Source organism: Mustelus asterias, chromosome 12, assembly GCF_964213995.1.
Source record: "Mustelus asterias chromosome 12, sMusAst1.hap1.1, whole genome shotgun sequence".
Classification (NCBI taxonomy): domain Eukaryota; kingdom Metazoa; phylum Chordata; class Chondrichthyes; order Carcharhiniformes; family Triakidae; genus Mustelus; species Mustelus asterias.
Genome location: NC_135812.1, coordinates 6,608,666 through 6,625,767, shown reverse-complemented (window position 1 = coordinate 6,625,767; position 17,102 = coordinate 6,608,666). Strand labels below are relative to the sequence as shown.

At 45.9% G+C, this 17,102-nt stretch overlaps 2 protein-coding genes across 5 annotated transcripts in view; one reads left to right on the top strand and one right to left on the bottom strand.

Annotated features, from left to right (window-relative positions):
• Positions 1-205: 205 nt before the first annotated feature.
• ptrh2 (peptidyl-tRNA hydrolase 2) lies at positions 206-3,948 on the bottom strand. Of its 2 annotated transcripts, none has more exons than XM_078224651.1 (2): positions 3,665-3,948; positions 206-1,750 (listed from the first exon to the last, which is right to left on the bottom strand). In XM_078224651.1, the coding sequence occupies exons 1-2, from the start codon at positions 3,740-3,742 to the stop codon at positions 1,217-1,219; spliced, it is 612 nt and encodes a 203-aa protein (XP_078080777.1). In that variant the 5' UTR covers positions 3,743-3,948; the 3' UTR covers positions 206-1,216. The 2 variants fall into 2 exon arrangements, with proteins under 2 accessions (XP_078080777.1, XP_078080778.1); XM_078224652.1 differs by having other exon boundaries at positions 294-1,750; positions 3,908-3,947.
• Position 3,949: 1 nt separating this feature from the next.
• vmp1 (vacuole membrane protein 1) overlaps positions 3,950-17,102 on the top strand; it is a 158,008-nt gene continuing 144,855 nt past the window's right edge. Inside the window, exons 1-2 of one of the 3 annotated variants that reach the window (XM_078224649.1) lie at positions 3,950-4,049; positions 13,752-13,835. The gene's annotated coding sequence lies outside the window, so the exon portion shown is untranslated. Of the gene's footprint in view, positions 4,087-13,751; positions 13,836-17,102 lie in introns of all 3 variants that reach the window. The other 2 variants (XM_078224648.1, XM_078224650.1) reach the window with 2 other exon arrangements.

Here is a 17,102-nt window from a genome sequence, read left to right as displayed (position 1 = left end):
TTAAACCTGGCGTGCACCGGTTAACTTTAGGTCTGTGCGAGTGAGTGAGGAGGGGCACTGATATTTTCGACGATGGAAAATCGAAAGGCCGAGAGGACTAACCTACCAAGTGCTGCAGGAAGGATGGCATGCGGTGGGAGCAAAAACGCTCCATCACTTAAACAGAAAGTTTAAAAAGGTACTCTGCAAGTCAACCATTATGTTTAAGTGCAAATTCATTAGGAATATTATACCAACACAATTCATCATGTAGATGATTCTTTAACATGGAATACCAACACATTAATAGAGTAATTCATCAGGTATGTGATTCTTTAATATGGAACAATGAAGACAGTCATTGGGAGCGGATATTTTTACAAAAAGGCAAAATGACTTTCTCAGAGCCACCAAGTATCAATTTGCATTAATTAAATGTATTGGTCTCTCATGCACCTGATAGATACTGTTCTGTCTCAGAGTTCATGTTGTTTGGTAAAGATTGGTTCGGATTAGGAAGGCTGTGCAGATTTTTCTTCAATTGAAAGGATCGGTAACCTCTACAGAAAGTCATTGATATTCAGCACATCCCACAGATCAGCCCAAAAAGGCTGGTTTTAATTTGTTTTGGGATTTCCATTATTCTAGGGATATTATGTAGAGCATTGATTTTTTTTCCCCACGGTGAACAGACGGAGGTGGGAGCAAGAGAGGTGTGCTAGAAAGAGCCCTCGATATCGGACGTTTTATTGGTGCCAGTGTGTTACTAAAATTCCTTAGCAAGTTGCCCCGGACTCAGAGCTCTGTTGATGGGAATGCCTCCATTTCCTCTGTGCCTCAGCAAACACGGAGTTGCCCTCATTGTGGAGTTTTTAAACCAGTGCCAACACTGCCCCTCTGAACAACGTAACATCCTGAGGCACAGCAGTACCAGCTGGGCCACTGCCATCTGATGACAGAGTGGGCAGATCAGCAGCACTCTGCATGTGTTACATTTTCACCCACACAGAACAGCAGGTACCAGCGTCTTCAACCGCATCCATTCACTTCAGTCTTGTCAGCTTGAGAGGAATGAATACAGAGCACCACACAATATCCTATCAATATAAATTGACTCAAAACACAAGATCTTGGAGTTCATCGGCAGGGATGCATTGATTGTCAATAACACTCCAGCTGTAGGTTTGAGACCCATGCGTTCCTGTAACCGCCCACTGAGTTGCAGCACAGATACATTTCAATAAAGTTTCAGGTGCCCTGTAACTTTGTCCACTACCTCGGACAAGCCTGGTCCAACGCCCAGGACAGTACGTGATCCAGGTGCTATCTGAGTGCGACCAGCATCCTGGATCAAACTCACGGTCAGCCCCAGATCCTTGGCATTTGTCAGCAGATCAACGATGCAGTCCTCATCTGGCGCCTTGACGACCACTTTGGGCTGCCCACAGTACTCCCACTGCCTGAGCAGATCTGGATTCCGTTTCTGCACCTGCCTGTAGGCGGAGACGGCAGCATGCGAGCACTGAGCCGCCACTTTACCTTTTCCCATCTTCAGGTCATTACGGACTACCAAAACCATCTTGTACTCCCCGCTTTCCCCCATGGTGCTGGTCTCCATCCCTGCGTTCCGCGCAGAGGGCAGGGCTTTTAAGGATCCAACAAATCGTCCTCGTACCATCCATCCCAGGCACAACCCACATCCAACTCCAGTCAAAATCCCTAAAGTCAATGGGGTGGTCAGAAACTCCATCCTGTGCCTCTCTGCAAACACCTATGAGTGTGAAGACAAAGAAAGATTATCCTGTCTGGCCTTTACAGTAACCATAACTCCTGACGCAAATCGCTGGCAGCATTTTACCTAATACGTAATTCAAGAAATTGGGCTTTTATGCAGCAAAAGTCCTAAACTTTCCATGTGATCCCTTAATTCTGCAACAAAATCATCTTGTCTCTGAAAGGAATGACTATCCTGGTCAAACCAAGACATTTAGCCATCCTGATACCTCCAGCAGCACAAGATCTGTGATGTGTGAAAATGCGTCAGTGTGACAATGCAGCCAATCTGGATCTACATTGTCGCTTTTTCTAGATTTATCTACACTACTTGGCATGAATCAAACCATCTGTCAATTACTATCACAAAGTGACACAATCCGCTATGCTTTCTGCATCCTGGATTCCACCCCCGCTCACTAACCATTAACACAAATAGAGATCAGAATCAGGGCGACATGGTGGCACAGTGGTTAGCACTGCTGCCTCACAGCGCCAGGGACCCGGGTTTGATTCCTGACTTGGGTCACTATCTGTGCGGAGTTTGCACATTTTCCCTATGTCTGCGTGGGTTTCTTCCAGGTGCTCCGGTTTCCTCCCAAATAAATAAGCTTAAAACTTAAGGCCAGAGAAACAGAGAAAAACCAGAACATTCTGCTGTCTGAAACACCACCAATGCCTCCAAAGGTCTGAAATCACCACCTTCAACAAAGGAAATGGGTTCAGTGGTTAAATGGCATTCTCTGACACAATACTAGACCTGCAAAGTTATACATTTGCTTGGTCTTTACAGTTGCCCGGGGGGGGGTGTCAAGTAAGACTGTCTCCTCAGTGGCTCTGGGCTGAGAATCATAGAATCCTACAGTACAGAAGGAGGCCATTTGGCCCGTCAAGTCTGTACCAACCATAATGCCACCCAGGCCCTATTCCCGCAATCCCATGTATTTACCCTGCTAATCCCCCTGACACTAGGGTCAATTTAGCATGGCTAATTAACCTAACCCGCACATCTTTGGACTGTGGGAGGAAAATGGAGTACCTAGAGGAAACCCATGCAGACACGGGGAGAACATGCAAGCTCCTCACTGACAGTAACCTGAGGCCAGAATTGAACCCAAGTCTCTGGCGTTGTGCGGCAGCAGAGCTAACCACTGTGCCACCATGCCATCCATCACAAGATTACTTGCCCCCATCAGCATGCCCAATGGTCACCCAACATCCTTTACAATGGATGTCTTCCAGTGTCAAATGAACTCTTACATGATTGAATTGTGAATCGTGGGGCAGCATGGTGGCACAGTGGATTAGCATTGCAGCCTCATAGCACCAGGGACCTGGGTTCAATTCAGGCCTCAGGTGACCGTCTGTGGAAGTTGCACATTCTCCTTGTGTCTGCGTGGGCTTCCTCCGGGTGCTCCGGTTTCCTTCCACAGTCCAAAGATGTGCGGGTTAGGTTGATTGACCATGCTAAATTGCCCCTTAGTGTCAGGCAGGGGGGGGGGTTAGTGGGGTGAATACATGGGGTTACGGGGATAGGGTCTGAGTGGGATTGTCAGTGTCGGCTCGATGGGCTGAATGGCTTCTTTCTGCACTGAAAAACCACTACATAGTAACTTTTCAACTCCAATATCTTATATAAGCTAGAAAGTGAAAACATGCGACATTTTTAAAAAAAAAAGCCCCTATCAGTATTCTCCGTGCGTCCTTGTAGCAGTGTCCTGGAATTTTAATTCTTCAATGTCTGGAGAGCTCCAGATCAACCCGGGAGAGTTGGCAACCCTGGGGCCTAGTCAGGATTAGCCTGGAGCTAGCCCGTGATCGTAACCAGATCTGAGCCGAGGATAAGCTTTAAGTGTGGCTGCATGGAGTCTGTGAAGCACAGATATCCCCCCGCCCCCAGCTCTCTCTCTACCTTTAGCTGCCGCTCACAGGTCTCCAGCTGCTGAGCCGCCGCTTCCCGAGGCGCCGAAACCAGGCCGCCGCGGCGCATGGTTATGACGTCACCGAGCCCGTTCTCATATTTACCCGTTAGATTTTTTAGTTATTTAAAACTCTGGCAAAAAAGTGCATAACATTTTTTTAAAAAAACCAATAAGGAGGCCACAAAGCGCTTCCGGGAATGGGAAAGTTTAAAGAGAAAGAAACGCGCGCGCACCGAAAAAGGAGGCGCCTCATCGACGTCAGGGACTTACGGCCGCGGCGAATAGAAACACGTCTACTTCCGGTGCGGCTCCAGATCAACGGCAAGAGCGCGCGACAGGCTGAAGGAGCCGGCACTCGTGGTAACCGGGGCAACGGTGAGGGGAGCCGGCACCTGTGGCAACCGGAGCAACGGTGGGGGAAGCGCTGGAGGTTGAGGGAGCCGGTAACCGGGGCGGGGGAGCGCGAGAGAGGCTGAGGGAGCCGGCACCCGCCGTAACCGGGGCCATGGAGGAGGAGGGGGGGGGGGGGGGGGGGAGCGAGCAGGGGCTCAGTCACCCGGGCGAGTCAGAGGCGGCGGGGGCCTCGATCCATGTCTGAAGTAACCGGGGAGGGGGGGAAATGAGGTGGGCAGAGAGGAGCCTGGCGCCCTCGGGAGGAGAGGGGCTAAGATTGTGGGGGTGAGGAGGAGGAGTGGGGGGTGGGTGAGGAGGAGTGGGGGGTGGGAGAGGGTGGGAGAGGATGAAGGGTTGTGCGGGTGGGAGCGGGTTGATGAGTAGGCGCTGCAGGTTTGAGCCTGATGTGGGGACTGGGACTGAAGAGAATACTGAGAGAGGTGATCTGATTTTGATTTAGATTTATTATTGTCACATGTATTGGTAGACAGTGAAAAGTATTGTTTCTTGTGCACTATACAGATAAAACATATCGTTCATAGACTACATAGGGGTGAAGGAAAGGAGAGAGTGCAGAATGTAGTGTTACTGTCATTGCTAGGGTGTAGAAAGATCAACGTGCGAGATTGTGAGGTAGGTCCATTCAGAAGTCTGGCAGCAGGGAAGAAGCTGTTCTTGAGTCGGTTGGTACATGACCTCAGACTTTTGTATCTGAGGTGACTCAGGATGATGATCAGCACAATAAAAAAGTTTAGTTATTAGTCACAAGTAGGCTTACATTAGCATTGCAATGAAGTTACTGTGAAAATCTCCTAGTCGCCGCACTCCGGTGCCTGTTTGGGGGCAAATTTAGCACTGCCAATGTATCTAACCTGCACTTTCAGACTGTGGGAGGAAACCAGAGCACCCGGAGGAAACCCACGCAGACAATTGGAGAACATGCAAACTCAATACAGACAGTCACCCAAGCCAGGAATCGAACCCATGTCCCTGGAGCTGTGAGGAATCAGTGCTGACCACTGTGCCACCGTGAGGGATAGGGGGCTGGAAGGATATGAAGTGAGACCATATCTGGACAGAGGTGTGTGGAAGTGGGGTAAATGAGATTGAGTGTTATGGTGGGGGTGGACAAGAAAGTGGAGTTGACACCACAACCAGATGTGCCGTGATCTTATTGAATGGCGGAACAGGCTCAAAGGGAGAATGGTCTACCCCTGTTCCGTAGCATCTGTGGAACCTACAACTTCACAACAAGCTGTGTGGCGAAGGGTTAAGAAATTAGGGGAAGATAAATGCAGCATTTTTTAACCTGGTGTCTTCACTTGATGCCTTTGCAGTAATCATTTTCTATTTCTATGTTTCTATGTAAAGGTAAAACTGCCATAGTCCCAGATGACCATAGGCTGCTTTTGAGGGAGAGAGCTGACTGGTGGTGATTTAACCTGAGGATCACCACAGCTCAGACGAATGGCAAGGTTAAGAAGGTGGGGCCTTCATGAATAATCTCAGCTGGTACAGGACATGTTCCTGTGTATGTCGCCAGTGATCAGGTGGGCATATTCTGGGGCCCAAGGGTTGGGGAAGCAGTGGGAGGCTGACTGGAGCGATCAGGCAGACCAGCCCCATCTTGAAGGGTTGTTATAGTGCTATGATGGGGATTGCTGAGGCTATTGAGAGCCCCTTAACTGTGTTGTGATAGAGACAGGGGACAGAGTCCTGGCTCGGATCAAGACTTTGACCTCTAATAGTTGTTAATAATTCACCGCAACTGGGCTGTGATCTTCTGGGTTAACACGGAACTTGCTGGGAGGACCGTGGGCCAGATAGTTAAGTGTTCTGGGGGTGTGGGTGCTGCACTGTGTTTTGGAGGAAGAGAAGAATGATTGAATCTTAAATGTTGTTTCCTTCAGACTCCCAGCTTTCTGTTTGTAAATTAGTCATATTTAAAGTTGTTTTTTGCTCGTGTTGATTTGGGGGAATCTATAAGATGCTTATTGAATATTACAGGTGGTATGGTAGCACAGTGGTTAGCACTGCTGCTTCACAGCGCCAGGGACCTGGGTTTGATTCCCGGCTTTGGTCACTGTCTGTATGTGTCTGCGTGGGTTTCCTCCGGGTGCTTGGGTTTGGGTTTCCTCCCACATTCTGAAAGACGCTGGTTAGGTGCATTGACCTGAACAGGTGCCGGGCTGTGGCGACTAGGGGAATTTCACAGTAACTTCATTGCGGTGTTAACTTGTAAACAAACCTTTTAAAAAATGGTTAAAGTTTACTGTGTTCTGTTGTGGGGAATCACTGGTTCAATGCAGTTGAGCAAACATGTGTTTGCTTTCATTACATAGATGAATCCAGTTTGATCTGGGATTATTGTTATGATTGGAACATGACGGCATGGTGGCACAGTGGTTAGCACTGCTGCCTCCCAGCGCCAGGGACCGGGGTTTGGTTCCTGGCTTGGGTCACTGTCTATGTGGAGTCTGCATGTTCTTCCCGTGTTTGAGTGGGTTTTCTCCAGGTGCTCCGGTTTCCTCCCACAGTCCAAAGACGTGCGTTGGCCATGCTAAATTCTCCCTCAGGCGCCGGAGTGTGGCGACTGGGGGATTTTCACAGTAACGTCATTGCAATGCTAATGTAAGCCTACTTGTGACACTAATAAATAAAGTTAAAGTTTATGGCAGAGGATAGGTAGGAACATGAGATTAATTTAATGTAGAATCTTGCGTTAATGGTTGAGACCAAGTTCTATGTTGATTTCTGAGCGATATATCCTTCATTTTTATACATTATATTCTAGTTACCCTTTCTCTGAATAGGTAGTTCTGCTTTTGAATACTTGAAGGTTTTGGAAGCAAGAATTGGTATGGTGGTGCTATTTAATCCCCGTGACATTGCTTTTGAGAATGGTGTAGTTTGTTACTGTTGCAAACTGGCTGGTCAGGATTTGTTTGTGAATGTGAACACTTAACTTGGAAGTTTGTATTATACAGAAACAATTCCAGTCCATCTCCTATTCATATTGATTGAGCAGGAAGATAAAGTAAAAGCCTATTTGTTTCCATCCCACTTGTGCCTGTCATTCCTTTCTTGCCTCGTTATTTTTGTTCTCCGTCTCAGTGGTTTTACAGTGCTTTCTGTCCTCTCTTTATCATCTATTTCTTGTTGTCATTCTTGAGTCTATCTAATACTATTTTGCATGAATTGTGCTGATAGCAGACCTGGGATCTGTTACTCTGTAGAATAAATGCCTTAATATTTGGAGGCTGGCACCTTTGTGTAATAATATTTCAAGCTCCCTGGTTAAGGGAGCTTGGCAAACATGGGAAACTAGCCCTGTGTTTGAAATGTATTGGACATATTTGCATCTCTGTATTGTTCTGCTTCGAGCATTAGTAAATAATCAGTGTAAAAGCTACTTTAGCATTCTACCCTTGTGCATCTTGTATACTTTCTTCATACTTAAGTCTTATATTTGCTTTAGTACTCAATCTTTACTTAAAGAACATGAGAATTAGGAGCAGGAGTAGGCAATTCAGCCCCAAGAACCTGCTCTGCCATTCAAAACAATCATGGCTAATCTCATGTCCACTTTCCTGCCTGCTTCCCATAACCCTTCGTCCTGCTTCTACTTAAAAACACACCTATCTCCTCAAATTAGTTTAGTGTTCCAACATCCACTGCACTCTGGAGTAGAGAATTCCACAATGGAGTAATTCCTCCTCATTTCTGTTTTAAGTCTGCCACCCCTTAGCCTAAAACTACGGCCTCTTGATCTAGAATGTCCAACAAAGGAAAACATCCACTCTATATTGCTTGCCACTTAAGTTCTATGCATTTTCTTGTAAATTCCCTCTGGTGCAGTTGGATTGAGAAATATTGACGAAAGGCCAAGACAAAGATAAATTTACATCATTATATAAATTGCATTATTATATGTGGGAGAAATGCAAGAGTATAGTAAGCACAACATAGAATGTGGTAAGAATTGTTGAAGGGGCTCGTTTATTTATGGTAGTGTGAGTGAGGAGAGGAGTAAGGTCTGGCAGGTACTTCTGTGGAGAACAGTTGAATTTAGCATTGCTTCTGCAGTAAGAGATCTAGCATTTTCAATACTTTCACAATCATATGTTTGATGCACTTGCTTTGAAATAATATGGCACATTGAGTTCACCAGTTTAATCCCATTTGGAGCTTAATCTGCTTATTTGATCTGTCTGGCAGCATTTTAAGGTTGGCGATGTTTATCTGTGTGTTTGTACAGAATTATCTCTAAAGTTCATGCTGTTTAAGAGGGGGAAGATTCAAAGGCCTTTTGTTTTAACTGAGAAATCTAGGTGAAAGGTCTAGGCGGTGAGTACATGATTTCACCAAGATTGCGAAAACAAGAGAATAGCGGGTAAGCAAAGTGTGGAGGATCTGTGATGCAAAAAGTTTACCATTTATAAAAGCGTGTAAATTGTAGGTGACAGGGGCCCCACAGTTTTGCAGTTGTAGCAAGGAAGGAGTTGGAGTGGAAAGCAATGCAATTAATCTGAATTTTAACACAATGAGAATGCAGGGAAGAGTAAGCAAATAAAAGAATGTTGCGCTTAGTGGGTTGCTGTGTGTAAATTGGTGCCATGTTGCCTACATGAAAACGGCAACAGTATTTCATTCCCTATAAATTGCTTCCAGACATCTTGAGGTTTTGAAAGACGTTGTATCCATGGAAGCTTTGTTTATATTTGAGGCTCAGCAGAAATTGTTAATAATAGAGTCAAACAGTTCAGAAACATAGAAAATAGAAGCACGAAAAGCCTTTTGGCCCATCAAGTCTGCACCGATAGTATTTACCACTAAAGCCGCGCTCATCTCATTTTCCTGCACTTGTCCCATATCCTTGAATATTATATTTCAAGTGCTCGTCCAAATATTTTTTAAAGATTGTAAAGTTTCTGGCCTCGAGTGAAAGAAAATTCTTAAACCCCTCTGAATCTCCTGTCCCTCACCCTAAAACTATGCCCCCTCATGATTGACCCCCACAGCCAAGGGGAACAGCTGCTCCCCACTCACTCTGTCCATACCCCTCATAACCTTACACACCTCAATCATGTCCCTCACTTAGCCTTCTCTGCTCTAAAGAAAACAAGATGTGGAGATGCCGGCGTTGGACTGGGGTGAACACAGTAAGAAGTCTCACAACACCAGGTTAAAGTCCAACAGGTTTATTTGGTAGCAAATACCATAAGCTTTTGGAGCACTGCTCCTTCGTCAGATGGAGTGGAAACATTTCCACTCCATCTGACGAAGGAGCAGTGCTCCGAAAGCTTATGGTATTTGCTACCAAATAAACCTGTTGGACTTTAACCTGGTGTTGTGAGACTTCTTACTAAAGAAAACAATCCATGCCTATCTCATTATGAGGCATAGACAGGGTGGATAGTCAGAGGTTTTTCCCAGGGTGTTACTGTCAATTACAAGGGGGCACAGATTCAAGGTCAGAGGGGGAAAGTTTAAGGGAGATGTGCAGGGGACTCTTTTCACCAGAGAGTGGTGGGTGCCTGGAACATGCTGCCAGAGGAGGTGGTGGAAGAAGGCACATTAGCAACATTTAAGAGGCATCTGGATGGGTATATGAATAGGGAGGGAATAGAGGGATATGGTCTAAGTAAGGGCAGAGCTATTTTTTAGTTAGGGCATTATGATTGGCACAGGCTTGGACGTCCGAAGGGCCTGTTCCTGTGCTGTACTTTTCTTTGTTCTTTCTCTGTTCCAGTCTCTTTATAGCTCAAATGCTCCATCCCAGGCAACATCCTGTTGAATTTCCTCTACCCCCCCGGTGCGATCGCATCCTTCCTATTAATGTAAGGAGACCAGAACTGCACACAGCACTCCAGCTACAGATAGACGCAAGGGTGAGCGCATGCACTTTCATCCAGCCCTGTCCTCCACTACCCAGATAATTCTTACCCAGCTCATTCCACACGGGGGACAACTGTGGCACAATGCAACTTTAAGGGGGTCCCTCAAGCTCTGAACACCCCTCTGGTCTATGAACAGGAGCTGCACGTATTAGTTCAGGCTGTGCACCGAGCAGAAGAAATATGTCGCCAGGGCACGCCATCGAGAAGGGGGGTTCAACGTAAAGGTATCGCTGCAGAGTCTGAAGACAGAAGGTCGAGACCGAGTGCCAGTTTTTGAGGTGGTGGAGATCTCCTTTCTTGGGCAGCAGGGCAATTGTGACCCTGCACCACAAAACCTCCCCAGTCGCAATACTATCCCCTAGGATCACCCAGAATTCCCTGAAGAACTCCACTGTCAGCCAGTCCAACTCTGGGGCTCTTTCCCTAGAGAGGCTGTTGAGGGTGCCGGCCAATTTCTCTAGGCTGATAGGAGCATCAAGCCTACCGGCGTCCTCCAAACCAACCTGCGGCAGGACCGCCCACAAAACTCTACGGCATCCTCGCTGGATGGATCTGGCGAAAAAACGGCAACATAATAATTGCAAGTAAGAGCCTTGATGCTCTCCAGATCCGAGACAAGGGGACTGTTGCTGGCCAGCAGCGTATGGAGCTGCTGATGTGTCCCAAGTCTTTTTTCCAGTGAGTAGAAGGGAAGCTGTGGTCCAGGTCCATACAGATCCGGATCTGCAACCTCACATACGTGCCACGGGACCTGACAAGTTGCAAGTGCCACCGTGCCCTTCTCACTGTACGCCAGCTGTAGGGCTGGGTCTTTGTTGGGTTCAGATGTAACTCCAAGTTGAAAACCACCGCCTCGATCCTGGATTTCCACTTCTTTGTCGACCCCCTCGCGTATTCCTGACAAAAGGTGATGGGCGTGAGTCTTGCTCACATCCCACCATAGCCTCATGGAGGGGAAGTCTCCGCGCTTCCTTCTCCAGCCAGCCCAGAAACTACAAAAACGAGTCCGGGAACCGCCCGTCCTCCAGCAACCGGTTGTTAAAGTGCCAGTACACTGACGCCACCCTGATGAGATGAAATGAGATCTGCCCACACCAAGTTGTGGTCCGAGCATGGCACCTGCTGTACAGAGGCCGACGGAATGCCAGATGCATAAGCCCTTGAAATATAAAGGTGGTGAAGTCTGGATGCTCCAATACACGTGAAGACACTGGAACCAGGATGGAGATGTTTCCAGATGTAAATCAAGTTGAGGGACCTGTCCAGGTCCTGCAACTTCACCATCACCGTCATGTGGTGCAAGGGGCTTTGAGGGTGAAGTTGAAATCCACCTCCCCTCCAACCGAGGGCAATGCACTCGCCTGCATTGGTGTCAAGATGAGTGGACACTTTCTCATAGAAAGTTGTTTGCTGTTGCCCAGCAGTTGGAGTGTAGACGTTCATAAGGTCAAACACCCCCATTGTAAGCCGTCAAGTGCAACTGCCCTGGCAAAGGCTCCTTCACCCCCAAGATCTCTGGCTGAAAACGCGGCACCAACAAGATAGTCACCCTGCCAGAATTAGGTGCTAGGTGGTTCAAGTAGGGCCACTTTGCCACTGTAGCTTCATCTCCCAGACTGGTGTGGGTTTCTTGCAGGAAGCATACTGCATACTTCCCATCCTGGAGGACCAAGAAGTCCTGGCACCTGCATTGTGCCTCTCTGTCACCGTTGATGTTGAGGCTGGCTATGGATACCTTCATGTCAAAAGCATGGTGCAACTAACACCATTTTCTAGTGCTCGGAGGGAGTGGGGGTGCAAGATGGCGCCTCCACTCCCACAGCAGCTCTGTGAGGAAACCTTGAGAGGCAAAGGAGTCCACAGCCTTGCTGCTGATGGACTTTAACTCCGACCCCGTGCCCACCACTGAGCAGCTGCCTTCCTCTGGACAGTCGCCTTCTGGTCCAACTCTGCCGCCACAGTGAGTCTGGCGAGATGGAAGGGCAGATATGCAGGCAAACCCCTGAAGAATAGTAAGAATAATAGGGTAAGAATGGTAGGGGAACATTAGATGGTCAAAGTGTGACAGGCTTGGAAGGGGGCAAAAAATTCCATAGCATACAAAGCTATGGGCCAAGTGCTGGAAAATGGGATTAGAATAGATAGGCACTTAATGGCTGGCATGGATATGATGGGCTGAAGAGCCTCTTTCTATGCTGTAAAACTCTAACTTTATGACTCCTGGAAGCTCAAATATTCTCTTCCTCTCTCATGTCTGCCTCTTTTGATGCACACCTAGGCACCAATCAGAAACATGAGTTGATTACTTTGCTCCTCCTCCAGCCCTTCCATTCCAACAGTCTTCATACTTTGAGCTGCTGAGGCCAGTTGAAACATCATTGCGACCCAGATTGAAATGATTCATTCAGATTAAGAATTGAAATCTGCGATCTTTGTTTGGCTTGGTACCAAACTAGTTGCTGCACTTACCTCTAGAACCAGAGGCATCGGTAATCACTGATTTTATATGTTGAAACTGTGAAATCTGTTTTCTCGGGTTGTTAACCAGTTGGGTTTTACTGACTTTCAATGCCTACAACAACGTTGTTAGTCCAAGTTCTAGTTAAGTAAATGTTTTAGCTTGAAACTGCTTCACTCTTGGTATTGATTCAAAGAACTTGTTGTGTTCCTGAACTAAGTTTTTATAATTTAGCATGCTGTTTAATTAATATGCAGTGCAGTAGTGACAGATCACACTCAGATTCCTGACCTTCAAAGGTGTTGGGAAGAGGTGCAGATTTTAGACCAGCTGCTTCCAATGGGAGGGAAACTCTCTCTTGGCGCTCCATTTTTATTGAAAATGTCATGGGATGGTCCTACAGCTCACTTGGTGCCAGAATAAAATAATGTTCTTGTTGGTGCTTTGTCCCTGTAGGCAGGGAGTGAAATCACCTCTTGTGGGGTGGCCATGCTTCTGGGGCATTCTCAATGGTATTGTATTGTAGTGCTATAGCCTAACTGATTTTGATTTGATTTATTACTGTCACATGTATTCAATACAGTGAAAAGTATTGTTTCTTGCATGCTATACAGACAAAGCATACCATTCATAGAGAAGGAAATGAGAAAGTGCAGAATGTAGTGTTACAGTCATAGCTAGGGTGTAGAGAAAGATCGACTTACTGCAAGGTAGGTCCATTCAAAAGTCTGACAGCAGCAGGGAAGAAGCTGTTCTTGAGTCGGTTGGTACGTGACCTCAGACTTTTGTATCTTTTTCCCGACGGAAGAAGGTGGAAGAGAGAATGTCCGGGGTGCGTGGGATCTTTAATTATGCTGGTTGCTTTGCAGAGACGGTAGGAAATGTAGACCGAGTCAGTGGATGGGAGGCTGGTTTGCGTGATGGATTGGGCTACATTCACGATCATTTGTAGTTCCTTACGGTCTTGGGCAGAGCGGGAGCCATACCAAGCTGAGATACAACCAGAACGAATGCTTTCTATGGTGCATCTGTAAAAGTTAGTGCAAGTCATAGCGGACATGCAAAATTTTCTTAGTCTTCTGAGAAAGTAGCGGCATTGGTGGGCTTTCTTAACTATAGTGTCAGCATGGGGGGACCAGGACAGGGGCACTATGATCTTTTATGTCCTGATAAATAGTTACACAGATCGGAAAGCTCAAAAAGCTTGAAATGCTGTATTTATTTGGGGGTGGTGCTGGAAATGAAGGGCAGTTTTTAAGATTAATTAAATTTTCAGCTTTTTTTGCAATTGAACTGAACCTTGTTTCATTTTTTTTGTGCCTGCAGATATTTTTAACTGAAGACATTAATCCAAGTGAATTTGTTGATCCTTCTGGTTGTAATAACGTGGATTTTGCACTGAGTTGCATGGTAAGTGAAGTGGGATGGGGAGGACCATGTCACCCGATTAATCTGAAAGGGAAAAATTCTGACCTTTCTTGTATGTATGTTTTGTCTTTGTGTCAAAGATATCAGTTGAAACTGCTTTGTAACATTCAGTTAATCACTGTGATGCACCAGTGGAATATACTTAGTATCACTCGGATGGGGTAAAGTGCCATGGTCTGGGATTTTTGTTTACTTCAGCTGATAAGTACCCAGTAACACATTTCTAGATTTTAATCTTTGCTATATCCGGCGAGAGCATTTTGAGTTGTATAATGCTAAAATACATATTTACAAGTGTTTCACAGGCAGATGGTGCAATAAATTGTGGATCTTTGTGTTTTGACTTTGCGATTGTTTCTTTTTTTTTCATAATCATTTATATATGCTAATAACAGGAAGCATAAGATAAACATGACATTGAAAATAGAATAAAATGTATTTTTCTCTGATCCCCACCGAAAAAACCAGGGCTGGAATGTTACGGCCGTTCACACTGGTGGAATTTTTCCATCCCACTGCAGTGAATGGAGATGTGGCTTGGTGCCAAATTCTCCAAACTCACCGTAGTAGGAGCGTGGCTCGACCGGCCTATAAGATTGCACCCAGATGTTTATTTGTGCTGATCTGACTGCAGAAGAATAAGGTGGAAGTCCAAGGTGGGAAAGATGAGGTAAATTGAGGGGACTACAGTTAGCTCCATTGGCTAGATGGCTAGTGAGTGGTTCAGGATAATGGCAATTGTGTGTTCTCAATTCCCGTTCTGGCTGAGGTAAAGTTGGGACCTGCCTCCTCACCCTGCCTTGGAAAGTGGAAATGACCACAACTGCCTAGAAAAAGTGGCTCAGGATAAATCGTCAGCCAACAATGAGCCAAGGACCTGTCATCAGGCAGAACACAACATGTGTAGGTTGATTCAGAATCCAACACACAGCTAATGTACATTTTTTACAAAGAGATCTGAGACAGCAATTGTGTATGAGAATCAGACAACGTTGTGTAAAACTTTGTCTTAAACACACACACACACACACACACACACACCCACCCCCTCCACCGGGGGGGATTAACAGAAATCTGGATTTGATTAATTTTTTTCGCATGTATTGGGATGCAATGAAAACTATTGTTTCTTGCACTCGAGACAAACAAAACATACCACCCATGCAGTACGTGGAGGAAAAAGAAAGGGGAGGGTGCAGAATATAGTGTTGCAATTACAGATAGGGTGAAGAAAAAGATCAGCTTAATAAGATTTGTAGGGCGGCACAGTGGTATAGTGGTTAGCACTGCTGCCTCTCAACGCCAGGGACCCAGGTTCAATTCCGGCCTCCGGTCAATGTCTGTGGAGTTTGCACGTTCTCCCTGTGTCTGCATGGGTTTCTTCCGGGTGCTTTGGTTTCCTCCCACAGTCCAAAAATGTGCGGGTTAGGTTGATTGGCCATGCTAAATTGACCCTAATGTCAAGGGATTAGCAGAGTAAATATGTGAGGCTATGTGATCGGTGTGAACTCGATGCGCCGAATGGCCTCCTTCTGCACAGTAGGGATTCTATTCTATATATAAGGTCCATTCAAAAGTCTGATGGCAGCAGGGAAGAAGCTGTTCTTGAGTCGTTTTGTATGTGATCTCAGACTTTTGTATCTTTTTCCCGATGGAAGATGGTGGAAAGGTGGAAGAGAGAATGTCCGGGGTGCGTGGGGTCCTTAATTATGCTGGCTGCTTTTCTGAGGCAGCGGGAAGTGCAGACAGAGTCAATAGATGGGAGGCTGGTTTGCATGATGGACTGGGCTACGTTCACAACCCTTTGTAGTTTCTTGTGGTCTTGGTCAGAGCAGGAGCCATACCAAGCTGTGATACAACTGGAAAGGCTGCTTTCTATGGTGCATCTGTGAAAGTTGGTGAGAATCGTATACTGGAAAATCTCAGCAGGTCTGACAGCATTGGTGGGGAGAGAATAGAGCTAACGTTTCGAATCTAGATGACCCGTCATCAGAGCTGTTTAACAGATCTTAGTGATATAAATTAATGTTCCGTCCTTTGATATACAAGGCATGACTTCAAAGTTTGCAGATCTTAGGAAACTCAAAAACGTAGGCAACAGGGGGGAGGACAGTAACTGACTTCAGGAGGATGAATTGGGCTAACCAATGTCAGGTGAAATATAATCCAGAGAATTACGAAGTGATGCATTTTGGGCAGCTGAGTGAGGAGAGGCAATATGAGCCAACTGGTACAGTTGAAAATGGGGTGCAGAACAACAAAACCCAGGAATGTATGTACACAAATATTTGAATGTGGCAGGACAACTCTGGAACACTGTTAGGTTATGTTGGATTTGTATAAATTAAAAAGGTTACAGGGAGAAGGTGTGAGAATGGAACTAGGTGAGTTGGTCATTTGGAGAGCTGACACAGCCAAATGGCCTCCTGTGCCATAATATTTCTGTGGTTCAGTTATGCGGATAGACTGTAGAGACTGCGGTTGTTCTCTGTATGACAGAGAATGTTCAGGGCAGATTTGATAGAGGTGTTGAAAATCATGAAGGGCTTTGGTAGAGAAAATAAGTGTTTCCAGTGGCAGAGGGTCAGTAATACAGCATTAAAGTAAAATGACCAGAGGAGATCTAAGGAAGCATTTTCTCCCAGCAAGTTAGGATGATCAGGAATGTAGTGTCTGGAAGGGTGGTGGAAGCAGATTCAATATTAGCGGTCAAAGAGACCGAGTAAATCCTCAAAGGCTAAAAACTTGCAAGGTTTGTGGAAAGAGCCGGTGAGTGGGATTAATTAAATAGTTTACTATGTCAGCTATCGAGGGAGCTGTTAGTATAGTTTTTCATGGAAGATTATTATTAACATTTTTATGTGTTACCAGACTCTGAAATAGCAGTATGGTCTAAAAATGGATGGCACATGATACTGCTTTGCTTCTGTGCATCTTGAACACCAGTAGGGAAATGTGTATCTTTTGCCGTGTGTGTTTGTTGCTGTTTGACCTCTGATCGGATGACTACGTTGCAGTACTGCTGTGGACTCTGGATCCTGCATTTACCCAACAGGTCAAGTGATTTCAATGGTGCTATGGGGCATAAGTCTTTAGTTTTAATGGATAGGTAGATGCACAAACTATAATTACACAATGAGAAGATCCCCTTTGTACTTTTATTGGGCAAATTACACGGTGATGAATATTAATAAAATTGTATCAGGATTCCAAAGAATGTGCTCTGCTGCAGTGGTGCTAACCTTTTTT